This window comes from Talaromyces proteolyticus (assembly GCF_021365285.1).
Source record: "Talaromyces proteolyticus strain PMI_201 chromosome Unknown BGW36scaffold_5, whole genome shotgun sequence".
In the NCBI taxonomy this organism is placed as follows: Eukaryota; Fungi; Ascomycota; class Eurotiomycetes; order Eurotiales; family Trichocomaceae; genus Talaromyces; species Talaromyces proteolyticus.
Window position 1 is genome coordinate 1,039,949 of NW_025764281.1, and position 18,430 is coordinate 1,058,378.

At 43.4% G+C, this 18,430-nt stretch overlaps 5 protein-coding genes across 5 annotated transcripts; 2 read left to right on the top strand and 3 right to left on the bottom strand.

Annotated features, from left to right (window-relative positions):
- Positions 1-875: 875 nt before the first annotated feature.
- BGW36DRAFT_426327 (uncharacterized protein) lies at positions 876-2,793 on the top strand (the record flags this gene model as incomplete). The annotated part of the gene is made up of 2 exons (XM_046220251.1): positions 876-965; positions 1,021-2,793. The coding sequence occupies 2 exons, from the start codon at positions 876-878 to the stop codon at positions 2,791-2,793; spliced, it is 1,863 nt and encodes a 620-aa protein (XP_046073096.1).
- Positions 2,794-4,313: 1,520 nt separating this feature from the next.
- Positions 4,314-6,670, bottom strand: BGW36DRAFT_426328 (putative pantothenate transporter; the record flags this gene model as incomplete). The annotated part of the gene is made up of 13 exons (XM_046220252.1): positions 4,314-4,385; positions 4,447-4,637; positions 4,706-4,770; positions 4,838-5,076; positions 5,133-5,222; positions 5,276-5,349; positions 5,407-5,579; positions 5,635-5,733; positions 5,783-5,856; positions 5,922-6,109; positions 6,162-6,173; positions 6,234-6,327; positions 6,383-6,670. 13 exons carry the CDS (start codon positions 6,668-6,670, stop codon positions 4,314-4,316), a joined length of 1,659 nt encoding a protein of 552 aa, XP_046073097.1.
- Positions 6,671-8,133: 1,463 nt separating this feature from the next.
- BGW36DRAFT_416213 (uncharacterized protein) lies at positions 8,134-9,572 on the top strand (the record flags this gene model as incomplete). The annotated part of the gene is made up of 4 exons (XM_046219337.1): positions 8,134-8,274; positions 8,336-9,068; positions 9,122-9,255; positions 9,309-9,572. The coding sequence occupies 4 exons, from the start codon at positions 8,134-8,136 to the stop codon at positions 9,420-9,422; spliced, it is 1,122 nt and encodes a 373-aa protein (XP_046073098.1). The 3' UTR covers positions 9,423-9,572.
- Positions 9,573-10,456: 884 nt separating this feature from the next.
- Positions 10,457-12,295, bottom strand: BGW36DRAFT_339861 (phosphotransferase enzyme family protein; the record flags this gene model as incomplete). The annotated part of the gene is made up of 3 exons (XM_046213049.1): positions 10,457-11,594; positions 11,644-12,015; positions 12,073-12,295. The coding sequence occupies 3 exons, from the start codon at positions 12,293-12,295 to the stop codon at positions 10,759-10,761; spliced, it is 1,431 nt and encodes a 476-aa protein (XP_046073099.1). The 3' UTR covers positions 10,457-10,758.
- Positions 12,296-13,347: 1,052 nt separating this feature from the next.
- Positions 13,348-13,943, bottom strand: BGW36DRAFT_358161 (uncharacterized protein; the record flags this gene model as incomplete). Its single annotated transcript, XM_046213943.1, has 2 exons — positions 13,348-13,731; positions 13,764-13,943. 2 exons carry the CDS (start codon positions 13,941-13,943, stop codon positions 13,348-13,350), a joined length of 564 nt encoding a protein of 187 aa, XP_046073100.1.
- Between the last annotated feature and the right edge of the window lie 4,487 nt (positions 13,944-18,430).

An 18,430-nucleotide genomic window follows, 5' to 3' on the forward strand; every position in this document is an offset into this window, starting at 1 on the left:
TTCATTTGCTAGCCTTTCGCGAAGCTATAAACCTGAACTGAGGTATAAGTGATGATGATATTCTACACAATCTAGTATACAGGCATATCTATTTATAGTCATAGTAGCTACCTGTTGTCTGCTAGATTACCACTGGTAGCCTAGCAGTATAGGTATCACATGATCTGGGATCCAACTGCCGAAGCGACATGCAGGATGTCACTCCAGACAGCTATCTCTATTCATCTAGTTACAGCTAGTTTCGCTCTAAAAACCCTGTTTTTATTTTTGGACCCTAACGCTAGAGCTATTACGGACCAGCTGAATTTTGAACCCTGCCTTTAGTTCTCCCGGGGTTTCAGCTTGGCTGACACTTGCGAAAAGCCAGCGCGTAGATTTCATGGCAAGTTTGGTATCAGACCATGAATTCGACATTCCAATCTCTACTAATCTCGAAAACTTGGTTCCAGGTTGTAAGTCTCCCTTCCCCTTTGGCTTTGGGTAGACGGATCAAACACAACCACCAGACACAGGACCGTTGCCAAATGATAAGGTTGCAGCTCTTTAGTACTAGTGTCGCACGCGGTCCGTTGGACGGCGGGAGGGACGGACGGACGGGAGGGCGGACGGTAGCCTTTGGCCAGGAGCGCGGCCCTGGAAATTGGGCTCTTGAACATACTTAATCATAAGCCAAACTTTTTACCATAGCAAGGCTGAAACGCGCCACCAGCGGGCTCTGCCTATAATTGCCCAGTCTGAGGAGCCACATGTTCGCTCTTAAAGTGACAGCCCCGTTCCAAAATTTGCGTGTTCCCATCAAAGGACTAATTACCGAGTTACACCCTACCTAGCTGTGTACTCTGTTATCCTTCAAAGTCCAAGTGTAGAACCGCACAATGGATTGCAGATATCTTGTTATCCAAGACGAAGCCTCCAGCCCTGCACTTGATGATCTTGTGACGTCCGCCTTAATCACAAAAGGAACAGTAAGTGACAAGTAATGTTGGGCTATCTGAACTTATATTCATTCACTCGCGTTAGAGTGATGACCACCCTACTCCTAGAAAGTCCCCTCAACCGTTATCGTCGAGACAAAACGAAAAGGATGGTGTTACATACGCTTCAGTTCCTACTGTACCATTCGATGAGCTCGACGACACAGACGAAGGTGGACGACCTTTGCAATCAACCAAAGCCTTAACAGGAGCCGAATCACGAGATCTACTGCCTGCCGTCGACATTGGGTCTGGCACCAAATTGCAGTGTCTTCTCACAATAGCCCTAGGCGTAGCGTGCTTTTTGGCCTGTATTATCTGCAGCATTGGCTTCTGGACCAAGTCCACTGGACCTCCATTAGTGTACCTGCCCAAAGGCTTACCCGGCGAGGCGCTCTCCTTCATCGTCAACATCATCCTTACGCAATGTCTGGAAGGCTTAGCGTATGTCCATTCAGTATCACTTCGCTGGGCACTTCTAAAGGAGAATCGACTCGTATTCAACACCAACATTCGCTTAGCCGCCAACTCGAGGCTCTCTCGGCCTAATAGCTGGTACATCAATTCCATCTCAGCGACACTTCTAATTCTTTGCTATGCGGCCACTTCAATGCTTGTTATGCCTCGGGTCGACTCGGACGAAGGCATACACCACGAATCACACATTAACTTGATCGCCTTGTTGGCACTTGGACTCGCTCTGTTCGGCCAAACATTGCTCGCCTTCTGGTGCTACTATAACAATCTTCGTGACATTCCCTCCTGGAGCTCAAACCCACTGAATACTACACTAACTATTCTAAATCAGCAGCTCGTGCAACATAGAGAAGGCCGCTGTATAGACCCGGTTCAAATTCGAGACACACCAGACGAAAGACCAATGCTCCCGCGTAAACAGCAGCCGAGTCAATGGCAAGTCAGCACTTCCGCAAGGAACGCTATTATATTCATCTGGATCCTGACTGGGTTGTCTTTCGTCTGGTTCTTGACCATAGTCCTTGTCGCACGAGCCAACATGATAGGTGCAATCAATAAAGTCAACCATCTGCCCAATGCGAAATGGCATTTCTCATTGGCTTGGGATCCTTCAGGAAATCCCATTGTTGGGGAAACAGGAGCAACGACCTATTTCAATGCGGTTTTCTTCAGTCTTGATTATGTCGAGCAAATCCAATCAATGTCTTTCGTTGCTGCTCTTATCGTCGGTCTTCTGTTTGTCTGCATAATACAAGGATTGCAAACTCTTGGGCTCCACTGTGCAGAGCTCATTGTCAATTTATCTCGAGATGAAGATGTATGGAGAGCTCTCGATGCTCAAGACGGGTCTGGCGCCAAAAACCATGTTCTCAAGAACCCGCCCATCCTAGCTGCCCTGATGAGCTGGAAGTACCTCACGCTCCTAATCTTCAAATCCCTTCTGCATTGGCTGCTCGGCCAATCATCCCAGCCTTCCTTCGATTATATTGTCGACAGCCGAGTTTGGTTCACCATGAACTACGCTCGTTTATTCGTTTACGTCATCTGCGCCGCTGCCTTTGCTTCAGCTCTTACCTTTCTTACGTTCATGAAGCCGAAGGGCCCCCAGCCGGCAACGTACGGCCATATACAAACTATTGCAGACTTAATTGACGACTGGACTTTGAATGAAAATGGACGATTTTGGTGGGGAGATAAAGGTTGCACAGAAGGAGTTCGGCACGCGGGGATGAGTTCTAAGAAAACAGGTCTCGGACAGATACAGATGAATACTCCTTACGCTGGTGAACTTAGTAGGAGATTTATTGGCAGCACGAAGTTCATTAACAAGAAATATTCTTAGCACAACTGTATCATGGTTCACACTTACTGGTGTGGTACCAGAGAGTGAGAGAGGATCATAATCCTCGGGAAATTCCTGGACACAAGGAGTGCGACGTCGCCGACAAGCGACAAATGTTGTGACATGACCCTTTGCTGTAGATAACGAGCATCGGACCTTTCTGCGTTTGCATTCCCAGCAACTACGAGTTCCTTTGCGGACTTTTTGTCGCTTGATAGAAGACTTCAGACTAAACGATATGGTGTCTAATTCATCCGTTGCATCCGTTGCTTCCACCATAGGTCTTCCCCACCAACATGGGTTCCGACAATACCCTTTCAGAGCAATCCGATCTCAGTATACACGACTAGTATATTTTTGTTCTCTGTTCACTTCGATGTAGAGCTAGCTGGGTGCAGATTTAGTTGGTTATTGGACCGAGGTTTGTGATCCGACGAAGGTCACTTCGGCGGAAACGACATCTGGCCGAAGTTTGAATTATTTTATTTGTCACAAGAATCGATAAGTCACGACCAATGAATTAAGTTCGACATTTTTGAGTGGCGATCATGTCTCCCACCTGTTATCATAACCAAGAAAAAGTAACGTCCCATTGTCTATTTTTCTGTATGGGAAACCCTTATCTTTCGATGAAAAAACGGACTACAATTTAGAAGATGTTAGGCTGTCTTAGTATCTTAGTATAACTTTTTAATATAAATCATTTTAATTATATTAAAAAGATTAAAAAAATAATTGTACTTGAATCTGGGCGGTCTGTCATCGGCAGGCGACGCCCGCACGTTTGGCTCCTAGGAGGTGTGAGGCCTGGCGGCAGCGGAGCGCGCGCTCATAGAGGCTTATAAGCGTGCCAACCCTGGAATTGGGCATTAGCCCAATTACCTCAGTATTACTTTTTGTCACTTGGAGGTCGGCATTGGCAGAAAGCGTTACATTAGTTTAGATTTATAATATATTTCATTTATTAATATATAAGTATTCTATTAATCTATTAATATTTTAATAATATAAGAACTTATGTAGAGTTTTTAGTATAATACCGCATTATAAGTGTTCTGTAGCTAAGGTTTTAGACTGGAGGCCCCACACTTTCTCTTCTTTTCACTGGCAGAGATGCCTACTGCTCTTTAGCCTTGCAGCTGGCGGCCCTACTAAGGTTTAGGTGTGTGTGGATGAATTCTATCTATCTATCTTAGGGAATGCTTATTGAGTGTTTTGAATTTATAGATGCCGCTTAGCGAGCGATCTCTAAGTTAGGTTGAGCATAAAGCGGCACTGTGCTGAGCGCGTTAGGGCCGCATATTGCATTTATGTAGGTACAGCATTAAAGCCAAGATCTACCCTTATTCTGAAGAGGTTTCAGTGATTCAGTTGTATTGATTGAGAACAAAAAGTCTGAGTACTATAAGCATAAAAATACGTTTAATGAAGGAAATAAATTTTAAATGCTAGTCAGCGTCTTGAAGTCGGAAGCAATGACTGGATATGAAAAGCTTCCTGTAGAGACTATAAAAATCTATTTAATGTACGAAACTAAAATCTAGCCTTTTGTTCCCCTGGTCCGTTGTGGATTTTATGTAGTCGATTTTCTCCTATTTCACTTGTCAGTCTGAATTGCACATATCGAAAGTAACAAGAGAACCAACAACAGACCTCTTCCGTTAGGGCAGCCCACTTCCTAGCCTTCCATTTATTTCTAGTGATATAGTAAAACTTGGTGAAGAAAAATAACCCAATCACGAGACAGTTGATGATGATGAGGTTTCTATTGCCTTGATGGTAGAGCGGAGCGTCTTCTGAACGATAGATATTCGCAGAGATCACGCTGCCTACTTGAACCATCACTGTAAATCCAAGTTAGTCATTTTTCCCACACTAAAGTTTCGGTTCATATAGAATCGACGAGACATACTATTATAAACAGCCGCAGAGATGGAGCGTGTTCGCACTGATCCCGAGTTTGTAGAGCACCATGCCCTTAATATTCACTGTTAGTTGATCACTTATAATTTCGAATCGAAAAAGCAAGAGGCAAGAAACATACACTAGAATTGCATGACAGTATGGATAACTTAATAAAACCGTCATCAACGCAAAGGTCCCCCATGACTGTTGAAGTTCTCCGGGCCAGAAACGCAGGGCAATAACGCAGGGTAGAGTCCAAATGGGCTGGAGCATGCTGACGAAGGTTCGCTCGCGCACGCGTCTACTAAGCCAAGTTAATCCGAGAAGGGTAAATATTGAAATAACGGTGGAAGGGATAGTAAGAAGATTTGTTTGAAACTAATTCTGCGGGTCAGTCTTAATACTTCAAATGAAAGGGCTGTGGAGAGGAATACTGTTGTAAACCCGAGTTTTCGTAGTGATAGCGACATATAATAGGCCGTTGGCTGTAGAGGGACATATGCGATAAGACCAAGGGCGTATATCTGTACTTAGATAAGTTCGCTGCTTCGGTAAAATGGCCGAAACGAGGACTCACAGGCCACATATCAAAATCTTTCAGTGACAGCCATAATCTTTTGGGAGTAATGGCCATTCGATTATGCATGTCACCTAAACATTTGAATGTATTAGCTCGAATCTTGAAATTTGAATGGACTTATAAAATACCCTTGGTTGGGTCATCCCGTAGAACGCGATTGACAACAATGCTCAGCTCTCGGTCGTTGAACCATCCATTGGGTCGAAACCATGTCTTGGTTTGGACAGCTGAAGCGGGCATCAGAAAGAAGGATGCAATACCAACTGACAATGTAATTATTCCTTCGATGAGGAAGAGGTATCTGCAAGATAACGTATGAGTATGACGAAAATCAGTGATGAGTACTAATTCCTTACCTCCACCCAGCTACACCGTGAGCACCATCTAAATGAAGAATACCAAACGCTAATAATGAATTGATGATTCCAGTTACACTCAACGTTGCCCAGAAGAAACTGCTTTCATTAGCTATCCTTCACCATGTTTGCATTTGGTGAGAAATACCTGAGTCGAATTGGAAGCTCGCTGCTAGTGTAGAAATACGAGAGCCACAAAACGAGATCCGGAATAAAACCTCCCTATGGTTCGCCATCAGCATATAAATTCAATATGTTTGCATGTGTATTAAATAAACAGATCTTACCTCGAGAATTCCGAGCAATGACCGCGTAGCATAAAATGAGCTTTTTCCTTTCAGCGCATACTGACTCATTGCGACGATGGACCAGAGTGTCATTTGAGTTGGAATCCATCTATCTGGGCCCAGTTTCTTGGAAACCAACTGAGAGGGGACCTCTGCACATAGGAAGGAAACTAGGAATATAGTGTTTCCTTTAAATAGTGAGTATGTTTCTTCTTTCCTCGGCATGATTAGGATATTTACCATAATTGTAATCTGGCGAATAGAATGGTTAGCTGCAGTGTTCGGCATCAAATTATTGGGCTGTTTTCTAACCATTAGTCGTCAGATGAAGCTCCTCCAACAAGTTGCCCGACACTGCCTGGATGAGGTTTCCTCTATCGATCTGAAGCGCGAAGAACATAATACACTGTAACCCCAATTAGTTTTATTTACATACATATGTATGTATGACCAATCCCTACCGCCCATAAGCAAACATGCCAATCAAGCTTCAGCACAACTTTCCGTTCTTCCTCCTCCGACCACCGGAGATTCGGGTCCAGTAGGTGACGGCACTCATATTTTGCTTCCTCGTATATCGAGGTGTAATGAGCGAGGATCTCAGGGTCAGAGAAAATGTTGTGAGATGTAGTCGAGCCAGTTTCCTCATCGCTGGATGAACTGAGCTCGAGAGGACTTACAGTTGCCTCTTTGTTGGGGAGATTGCCAACTTCATGCGGATTATTTTCGGGGTTTGTTTCAATCGCCATGTCTAGTTACTATAGAATTTCACGGCAAAAATTGAGACAATTCTGTATTTTGGTTATTGCAGAAGGAATCTGGCTACAGCTATTAGTTTATATTCGAGCGCGTCTGGGCCGGCTTCGTGTAGGATATGGTATGGATCTACTCTACTACATAGTAACATCGAATGCTGTCAATTGCAAGACAAGGTGATATTTCCAAGGCCAATTGCGTGATATCCATGTGTCCAAGATCGATGTTTTATTTATCTAACGCTGCAAGAGCGATTAAGTCTCTACTAGTGAGTATGATTGTTATCGATGGTGCCGGCGAGCACGTCAACTGCGCCGTCATGTGGAACAGCGCAATTATACGTTCATTATTACTCTGTACAAAATGAGACGATAATACATTTCCGTTCATTTTTCTTGTTTTTCACGTGTATATTCAGTATATAGATGGAATTGAGTTTGGATAAGTTAAGCTTTCATACGCCATAATAAAGTTCTTCGTGCCTCGTAGTCCGAGGCCGCAAACCCGTCTTCAAATTCAAATATAGTTCCAGTGGATGTAATTTGCTAGTTTCTGACCCTGGGACAAAATAAAAACCAAACCGACACCGGATTCTCCGTTTCATGATACAAACATCAATTGATTGAGTTTTAGATGCTTACCTTCCTAATAAGGAAATTTCAATTCGGAGGTCCGCGACGTGTTTCAAAGTGACAAGTACAATTCTACTCTTAGTTTCCCAATGCTTATTAAGATTAGTGCTCAGGGTCTTTAAGCATTACAAGGGTTGTGATCAGACCTGGTGTTGTGCGGGGCTGGACGATGACATCGAAGCGCGGATGGTTGACGTGATTCGGGGCAGTTAGTTAGCATACATATCAACGTACATAGTGTCCCATTGTAATGAGAGAATAAAAACAAGCCAATAGCGAAGGTCCGATAAGGCACTTCTAAGGCCATACATATTACTCAGTCTCGAATCTCTAATCTCCTCAAATCCAATGATGATATGCCACTCTACAAGCACCTCATCGCGCGCTAACAGCGCATGCTCCGAGTGCTGGCCTAAGGCACCATACCTGCAGACGATGATGCCTTATATTTGTCTATGTGATTCTGGCTTTTATGCACATAATACCATTGCGTAACCAACTTTAATTCAGGTCAGGAGACTTTAGCCAGCGTATATACAACGCTTTGGTTGGTGCGCACCATCTCGTCGCGCAAGCATGCCATTATGTTACTTGCTAATTCAGAGACGCCTCTACATGTGGAAGACGGAGCATTTTTTGTAACGCGGAGCATTTTTGGCGGGGTCGCTTGAAATACGTCAGACTGGATTGTATAAATACTAATGAAGGCCACCCGACATCGTTAAATGCATGTAAGCAAGGGAAAGACTTTTCCTGTCTCGCCAAAAATACCATTAAAAAACACCTTTTAATCAGTACTAAATCACTATTCAAAGTTAGAGAAAATGGCTCCTTCAGTTGCAGAAATTTCGGAGAGTCAGGGAACTGCTCCAGTGACTGTTCCATTGAAGAATGTGTCCGAGACCACTGAATCCAAGCCCAAGGTCAGAAGAATAATCGATGAGGAGAAGGATTCAACTGCTAGTGTTAGTATCCCCACCTCATTCAATTTTGAAACTCTGTATTAAGAATATCTATGTTTTATAGTATCCGAACTACCTTCCAACCTGGGACCACGGGGAAAAGTATCCCGCTTGGGAACCTTTCACCCACGTCGAACACGGCAAAGGTGCCGACCCAACCTTCAAGGACCTGCTGCCCGAAGGATCTACTATTCAGAGACTCACTCCATCCATCGGGTCTGAAGTCCGAGGAGTCCAGCTAAGCAAGTTGTCCGACGCCGGAAAGGATCAATTAGCCCTACTCGTGGCCCAGCGTAAAGTAGTCGCATTCCGTGACCAAGACTTCGCGGATCTTCCAATTCCTGACGCCCTTAATTTTGGTGGCTACTTTGGCCGTCATCACATTCACCCGACCAGCGGTGCTCCTGAGGGACATCCCGAAGTCCACATCGTCTATCGAAATGGGTCAGATGGCGAAGTTGAGGCTTTCTTTGCCAATCGCAATAGCAGTGTCCAGTGGCACTCGGATGTTTCGTACGAGCAACAGCCCCCGGGAACCACCTTTTTGTACATCCTTGACTCGCCAGAGGTAGGCGGTGACACTGCTTTTGTAAATCAGGTTGAGGCATACAACCGTCTGTCGCCGGCAATTCAAGAGCGTTTGCATGGGCTGAGGGCTATTCATTCTGGTTTTGAACAAGCAGAGTTTAGCAAAGGTCGCGGAGGTGTTGTAAGGCGAGAGCCAGTTTCGAACGAGCACCCAATTGTGCGAACTCATCCGGCAACTGGGGAAAAAGCTTTATACGTGAACGGCGGATGTAAGTGCATAGTTCTGCTCCTTCTTATTGTTCATTAACTTACGGTTTTGAAGTCACTCGCAGCATCGTTGGCCTTAAGAAAGAGGAAAGCGAGTCCTTGTTGTCTTTCTTGTTGAATCATATCGGCCGTGGAATTGATTATCAGGCCCGTGTTCGATGGGGCCCTAAGACAGTTGTTGTTTGGGATGTGAGTTCCATAGAGAAACTATGCGGATGAATATTTATACTGATAAACTATAGAACCGTGTTACTGCGCACTCTGCCATCTTCGATTGGACTACAGGCGAACGCCGTCACCTGGCACGAATCACTCCCCAGGCTGAACGGCCGTATGAAACACCATATGCGGCTTGAATGACATGACCGCAATAAAACAGTATATGGAACTTTCAGAAATCATATTTTTGTTTGAAACACAAATTGGCTCGTCCATTTACACAAAGTTGATATAATATACCATTTTAGTAGTATTATTTATTGTGTGCATTTGTAGATAAAGTTGTTCGTGACAAAGGATTTATCATATGAGAGAGTAACCACCAGTTTCACACGGAAATGGTCCGAAAAGGAGAAATTAAGCATGGGATATTTTTAATCTAGTTACATAAAGGCATGACTCATAGTATATTCCAGCCACACCCTCAACTATTTGCCTCTCATAATATATGACCAACCGCTAGAAAGTTGTCCACAGTTATCAAGCATTGAAAAGGGGACTTTATGCTAAATATATTTCTAATCACTTCTGTATTTGAACTTTTCGGGGATTTTATCTCTATTTTATGCTTCATAACATGCACCTAAATAGAGGCACGGATAGCGGAAGAATTAATTAATTTAGAGATCAATAGTTGGATGTGTCCTATTCGAGGCTATTCTCTTGAGGATCTAGCCCTTGCTTGTACTTGACTTCGGTACGAGGTTGTCCATCATCGGGTTCGGGTTTTTGATATACTGTGGCAAAATTCTCCCAATCTTTGGGGAGTGTGATGATTAATGTAGTACCCTGACATTTGTATCGAAACTAACCAACCTTGTCCATGCCAAATATCGCTTCAGTGATAAAACTAGTTCATTATGTTGTGCGGTATACTTGTCGTCGGTGCTCAAGTTACTTTGCTGCACAGACAATCTCGGAATCCCATTTCCATATTGGAGCTATACTGGTATCTACCGAGTCTGGGAAGTTATGTAGATATTCTAGCTGGGCTAACATATTTCGATTGACGATTTTCTGGCGCCCGTATATAGATTCCGCTAGCGATAAGTTATGGATAAGCTTATGTGGTAAATGTACATCTCTCATGTCCTAACAACGAATAGGCTAGCAGAAACAGACGACTATGAGTTGCGTTCTACTTTCAAAGCAGAAATGACTCGTATTAGTGCATATTCAACTAGAAATCTAACAATGAGAGAACATAATACGGGTATTTTTGCGTGCCATCTATGTGGCGAGCAGACATGTGACTCCGCTGGCACTGTTTCCAACCAAGCATAGCCTCTTGCCGGTCTCCATCCACAGGAATAACAAATCTCTCTATTCACCCAACTTAACTACGTTGAATTAGGAAGGAGACAGTGGCTTCTTCATGCTTTTCAGAACATTATTGGGCCCATATATCGAGAGGTTAATATCACTTTGTCGATATGAGCCCAGGAATTAGTGGGCAGGTTAAGCCAACCAGTATCAAGTCTTAAGGTCATATGGCCAAATTGATCTTAGGACTCCTTCATCTTTCACTGGTTCATCATGATCAGGGTTCTTGTTTGTTAGAACAGCAGTCAACATGCCATCAAATACTTCCTCGTGGGCCAACTCAGTTGCTTCCCAGTTATCTAAAGGAACCCATCCATCTGTCGCAGTATTGAGCAGGCTTGATAGGTCATGCTTCAAGTCCTGTGCTGCTACAAACAGCTTGTACTCTCTTTCATGCTTCGCTAGTTCATTTGGCGAAGGGAGAGAATATGGACTCGAGCCTGCGAAACCGAGTTCGTTCCACCTTCGGGTAGTCTCAATCAGTTCATGGCGTAGGGCAACAACTCCATCTTTCCACGTTCTGTAACCATAGAGAAACGGTCTGAATAGATCCTCATCCATTAACCTAGGACCGGAAAGCTTGGGAGTCAAAAACCGAGAGCAAGTATCAAAAGCTTTCGCGCAAACATTGTTTTCAGAATCATCAGGAATAGCAAAATCCGGCACTTCATCCGCATACCAGAACGCCGGTTCAATGCTAACTGACTGCCAATCAATAATGTCTGTTATTTTTGAAGGGTCATCTTCCGAAACAAATATATTTCTTTTGTGTAGATCGGGATGGAACAATGTCGGTGTTGAAACTGCTTGAATCTGAGGGTGTGTACACATTTCCTTCAGCACAGACCGAGTACATTCAAGGAGGCTCAAGTGTTCTTGAACAGAGCCATGATACAATGCCCGTTTCTCAGCTGCACAATCGTTAGGTGGGATCCTGGAAATACCAGCATCAACAAGGCCATCGCAATATTCATTTAGAGTAGTCCCTGGGTAACCTGTAAGCAAATTGACCGAAGCAATCCTTGAGCAACCTACATGGTCCTTGATTTGGTTGAGTGTTATAATAATACCTTGGCTCACTAGTATTGCAATTCCAATACCTGGGTGCGCAGTGGGGTCCAACACAAAAACCTCCACCCAGAGGTTGTTTTTTGCAATCAGGTGGAAGACTGGCTTCGAAATTCACACTCCCAAAAGCAGGGAATTTCAAGCCCACCATCTCTCGCAGCTTTCGGTAGATTCCGTCAATACATCTTACTCGTTCATTACCAGCCATTTCTGGCCATTTTTTGTGTAGTTGAACACCCTCAGCATGTTCCATTATGATATACTCGCTTCCAATAGCATTTGAGCACTCATTACTCCAGTCCAGGATTGTTGGGATTGGAATAGTCGTCTTAGCTTGTACTGTCAATATATCAGTCGTCATTCAGAGTATCTGGTGAATTCTCAATCCCTCCTTACAGTATTGAATTGTAGCAACTTCAGAGGAAGTTGCTAATTGAGATGGTCCAGCCAGAGTAAATGGTAGCCTTGCAACGATGAGTTTAGAATCATTCAAGGTGAAGATAAAGACCCGATTAAATCCTCCTTCTATTTTTTTGCAATTCGAGATCGAATCAGCACCTGGACATAGCTCAAGAATCCTCCTACAAAGCGCATCGAAATTGAATCCGACGTAGCGCATGTCTCTCTCTTTTTGTCGTGGTGAAGCCACCGACCGCTTGTATAATTATGTGGGTCGAGTTCTATACTTTTGTGAGCAGTCTTGAAAAACCGCTTAAGTTATAGAAGCGAACCTATCATATGTTCATGTAACAGCGCTTTGTTATGGCCATATAACGTGAGAGAACGTGCCATACATAGAGGCGGAGGATGCATAGATGACTGAGCAAATTTAAGAGAAAAATGGTGTGTCAAAGGAAATAGACCTGGATGGCGCTTTTTCCACAAGCACTGGCGTATCATTATACGCATGTCAGAATGCCCAGGTAAAAGAAGGAGTACGAGGGAAATATGAGATGCTAGGGGTTTAGTCCTACTAACACAGGTTTAAGCTCCAACTTTATCAGTTGACTAATCCAATAAAACTAACTATGTTAGGTTAATCAAATTCAATAAGATAAGTGATTGGTGGGGTATAGGGTTTTGCTGCTGTCTAAGAAACATAATTTGTTTCATACCTTTATTCAATCACTCATTTGACTTGTCCAGTATCTAATTATATACATCATATAAATGATGTAGTTCATTAGTACTTGCCATTGCTGATATAGATTAGTTGTTCACTTATCATGAGCAGCAACAATAAAGCATCACAATTAAGATCATTAATTAGGACATAAACTTTATTTGCCATTTATCTCTTATATTCACTCAGCGCTAAACATAGACAATTTCAGCCGTATTTGTTTTATGCTAAATGATCGTCTTTAGGCAATATGCGCAATACTAAAACATTAAATATAGGCAGGTTTTGATATATTCCAAATTCACAATATTCTGTTAAGCATCTATCTATAGTACAGGTAAAGCCAAAGAGAAATGGAGTGAGACCTCTCCTTGAAATCTGTCCCAATTTGACACACCCACAGCCACCATGCTTGAAGACTCTATTAAGCCGACTAATAGAGATATTGGAACCGTCAGGAAAGTGAAGTTGCTAAGTATAAACCCATGGTTTGAAGGGAAAGGCCCAACGACCAGTTAAGGCGGGGATACTAGATTTATCTAGCCCTTTTACTCGCCAACTGGTCTATGTTTGCTGTCTTCACCGCAGATGTAGATAGGAGGTCCCTCAAAGTCTACCCATTCGTCGATTCCTTTGAATTTGATTGTACCTGCGATAAAGAAACGTCCATCACGAATCTGCATTCCATTGCTCGATTCGTTGACAGACTCGCAGATTTTGACGCTAGCGACTTTCCGTTTAAATGCCCACCTAGAATCCCAAGCGGAGTCCTGATAGCCGTCAACGTAGACTTCCCAGATAGGAGAGTTTCCAGGCCCAGGAGGCTGACTTTTGTATAGTCGCTCAGGCATGGGAGCAGTTCCCCAGGAGATCTTATTGCGCATCAAAGACTCCTCACTAGGATCATCGAACCTGGCCAGATGGTCGTTTCGCTTGTAGAATTGAGTTTGATAAGTTCTGCCACCAGAGAGCCCAATTTAAGGGTGGTGCTATCGTTGTATTCTAAGGTCGGATGAAGTTCAAATTTCAACTCCTTAGGTGGGCATGGCTTCAAAATGTTGTTTTCGTCGATCCACCATACCCCCAGAGCTCCTGTGTTATACTCCAAAATTTTACCTTTCAGTTCTTTACTGGACTGGGGCATTTCGACGAGTTGGAGGGATGACTTTATATGAGTGATATCGCAAAGTATAAGGAATGACAGGTAGAAGAAAACGATGCATGAAATGAGCATTACCAGCTATTAAATATATGAGACTCCCAGTGAGTCAATCAGGTGTCAATCACAATTCTGACGCAAGAAGAGCTTGTAATAATGAACTTACGGCTATTCATCTGATATCACAAGCGTGTGATTACATATTTAGTGAGTCAAAATCCTTTTACTCAGTGAGAGTTATATAGACAATTTGTAATGATTAAATTGTAGTCATGTAAGAAGAATGATCTACTTTATAAGTCAGTTCATGACTTCGTAACCACACAACGAAGATGTTGATAGTAGAATTTGTAAGCTTGAGAGATGCGAGTCATGATGAAATTGAATCATAGAAATACCTGTGAATCAAGAGTCATTATCGGATAAAATAATGAGTTTAAAGGGGAGAATCTAACATTAGATAATCTATGGTTATAAGGATCAACTAGTACACTTCAGCGTTGGGTTTGATATTCAATGTTGTCAAACAAAATTGACATCTTCAATGTTATATGAATCAAACCCTCCAATGTTTGCTTTTCTATATAATATAAAGTTTTCAATGTTAATGTTATCACAATACAGATAGGAATTCAGTCATCAGTGTTTATTTGCAAGAGATAAGACTTCCCCTAATATGTTGAAATTGGTTATGTGTTAGGTGTGAAAACACCTAAAATCTATTCAAATTCAAAATCATACCACATGTGCATCATTAAACATACTATAAGGGCTAATATAAAGAACATTCTAAAGTATTGAAATTAATGCTCTATTTAGTGTTTATATAATTTAAAATCTGAAAAAAATTTGATATATATTACCTGCTCAAACAACTCTACCACAATCTATGAAACCAGAATTCTATCAAGGTAGAGAAATTTGAAAGACAAAGTAACAAAATCTTCAATGTTATTATGATCGAAAAGCGATTTTATATTATTCTCTGTTGGCATGAACCTGGTTTAGTGCGCTGACAATAAAAAGCCGTTTGTTGTTGTATGAACTAGGAAATAAACGCTGCACAATCGCAAACACACAGTCTCTTCGCACCTTACCTCTGTACTTCAGGCTTGTGGATGGCAGTCATTACAGCAGTTATTACTGCTCTATTATCTTTTGACGATTAGTTCTTGATCTTTCTCAGCATCATATTTGCGATATCGTAATGACAGGGAGTCGTGGTGTGAAATGAGCCTCCTTCGCGACTGGAGTCCGCAACTGTGAGTCAGCAGCTGTTATCCTCCATTTCTCTTCTTTTGGAACTTTAACCCATCACACTAAGATCAAGGGTAATTGTATATTACAACTTTTTTGATGCTTCTGTAATACTGATGGTGTTTTGTTCTAGGGATATGGTCGTGCTGCCAAGAAAAAGCGCACTGTAAAGATCCCCTCTCATCTTTATGTATGCGTGGCGCGTGCTTACTTCACAGAACAAGGCCAGTGATGTAGGATCTCCACCTGAGGATAACGTGCCCACTGTTGAAATGAAACCTGAAACAGGTTCTAAAGACCTGGAAATGCGACCAAAGCCAGAATAGGACACTAAGATGTTGCATGAAACTCACACAGAAAATACTCCAGACAAGTCTGTGCTGATAGCGAGAATGTACTTCAAGATTTTGACCAAGGACGAAAAGGATAAGATGGGATCAATTCCTTATGAGTATATGGTGTAATGGCCTCCCCGCAATGACATGCATGTTGTTTGGCACAACGACCCAACCCATGTATGCATTGTGCCTACTTTGTCTGCTTCAAAGGCGCCAATTGCGTACAAGAAAAACCATCTTTCAAGTGTTTTCATCGTCAAAACACAAATCAAGAGTGTTTCAAAATTCCAATGACATGTCGAGATACCTTTTGCAAAATACAGGAGCTGACACAGGATGGAAGGTTGAGAGATGCTTTCGCACAGCGATGGATGTGGATAGGAGAAGTTAATACTAGGCGTACCCTAAAACAATTGGGAGGACCTCCGTCTTCAACGAAGGGGTTGCCCACAAATGACCCGGGCAAGATGCTAGATCTTGTGACCCACAAGCTTGACGTTTTGATCAAGTCTGTTGATCGGAACACCAATTCTCAGCTGGCAATAGTAAGTCTTTTGGTCCGTATTGTATTTCGTATTTAATCTGACTTCGACATACAGTTCAACAAGGACCCTGTCGCTGCGTTGGAATAAGGAGGAAATGGGTGCTGAATATCAGAGGATAAACTGTTGATTGTTTAGCGAAACCGAACATATTAGAATTCTGTTAGCAGTTGCCTTGATGTCAGATTGGGTCCATCTTTCGATCGCTGTTCGACCCACAATGGAGATGAATGCAATATGATGGCGCTTGTGATATCAATGGGTAAAACGATAAGGTCGATGACAAGGAAATTGGTCTTGTGTAAATTAAGAAATTGTCAGACTCTAGGAATTCTGATCTCAATTCGTAAAAGTTGACCAGATTTCATACTCTGAATAGTGACTAGTTTGATTATTTGTTGATTTCTTTCCAGAATCTTTGTACAACAGAAGAAGCGTCAGCCGGCCCCCGAAGGAGATATTATTAAAACGGGTGGGAATAAAGAATTGGAATTTCGACAATCTATAATAATAATAATTATTGTTTTTCAAGCACGCAATATTTGATGATGACATCTAAAAATAGGGAGCGAGGAGGCTAAGGAATTAGCCGTGCACTAAACATTGGGGCTGTTGGGGGGATTGCGGCTGGAAGAAAAAACAAGCTGCGCACAATACTCATATTGGGATAGAACAAAATAGGGCGAAGTTGGAATGTTCGGGGAGAGGATTGGTGTGCGGTTTCGCTGAACTGCGAATATGCAGTGTCAACACCTGACTGCAGTAACAATCCTGCCCAGGTCAGTGGAATTAATTAGCAATGCTAGCAGTTGCGCGGCTTATCAATCTTATGTCATACGCATAAACTCTGCTAGGAACGAAAATTTGCCTAGTGCTTAAACTGTTTGAGGATGGAAATATAGGTAGGTGATTCTTTGAGCCTCCAGCTGCGATGCAAAAGTGTTTCGCGCATATACGTAATGTTCTGGACGTACAAATCAGATCAGATGTGCTGGGCACACCTACGTACTTTCTCATCATGCTGTCGGTCTCGATTGCCGATCTTTGGGGTTTTTGATACGGATGCATGATGGCTGCAACGTTGTGAAACGAGAGCAATCCCCACTTCACGATCCTATTTGAGTTTGTCCTGCCGTCCTTCGATTCGACGGTGGAGACCGGCGGAATTGTATTGTGATTGGCCTGCATCTAGACTTCGATGTGTTTTTCGCTGAGACCTTTTGCTTCATATTCTTGGTCTGCGAGTAAGCTGCCAGGAACGCGCTTCACGTGACTTGGCTCTGTGACAACCAGGCCGATCTCTCCTACCCTCCTACAGCGTGCCCGGAGCTTCTGCTCAAGCGTTTCAGATATCGGTAGATAGCCGGAGACGGTTGCGCTGGTGTGTCGACCACCGGATGACCCTCCCCATAATTGATCAACCTTCACGAGATGCTACTGCGCACATGCTGCCATTTGGTCTCCACAAATGATAAAGAACGAGCTAGGGATCAACAAGACTGCACGAGGCGCTGTGGCTGCCTGCGAGGCGTTCGTTGACAGACAGTCGAGGGATCCTGCAGCAGCCTCATCTAAGTTTAGAGCTGGCCAAGCAGGAATATAATTTATTGTACGTGCTACTACCACTAAGTACAGTACAAACTACATGCTGCGCTTGTAGATATAGATAAAGGCTAGCTGGATGGGGGCAGGGCCAGCCACTGTGACATCGTCCGACTGGCCTTGTCCCGATTAGGAAAATCCTGGCCCTCACCCTAACGCGACGGCGCTGTGGTTCTTGTCATCTGAGAAAGCTTCTTCTTGCTGGTAGGAGAGTTATGCTTACGTATTATTTTCGGCGTTTGGACTGCGGTAGCACGATTGCTGGAATGAAACAGGAGAATGGGAGACGTCAAACACGCAGGTGATGTGTATAATTGCGAGAAAACATGCATCCCGACTGGGTCATACTCAACTTCCCCGCATATCGAAACATTAATGGTGTGAGCGCCCTTTTGGACCGGGATCTAGTTAGTCCAGCTGACATTGACCCTCTCATGGCTAGATCCCAAGACAGTGTCGCGAGGTCAGCCAAGAAGCACCGTGACCGCCGGCCTCAAGCTGGTGTGGCTTTATGTCAAACCGGGGGGCCGGGAGGACTAGTCAGGAACGTTGCAATTGCTAGAGGGCAGAGCTACTGGTCAATCGCTGCAACCCTTGTTATCGTCGCTTACTAGGTTTGGTGGCTGCCATGCGAAGCCGCCACCTTCCCCACCGCATCGCGGCCCTTGATGCTCCAGTCTCCATGTCACTCTACCATGAGCAGCTCTCAGTGTGGAAATTTGTTGGTGTGCAC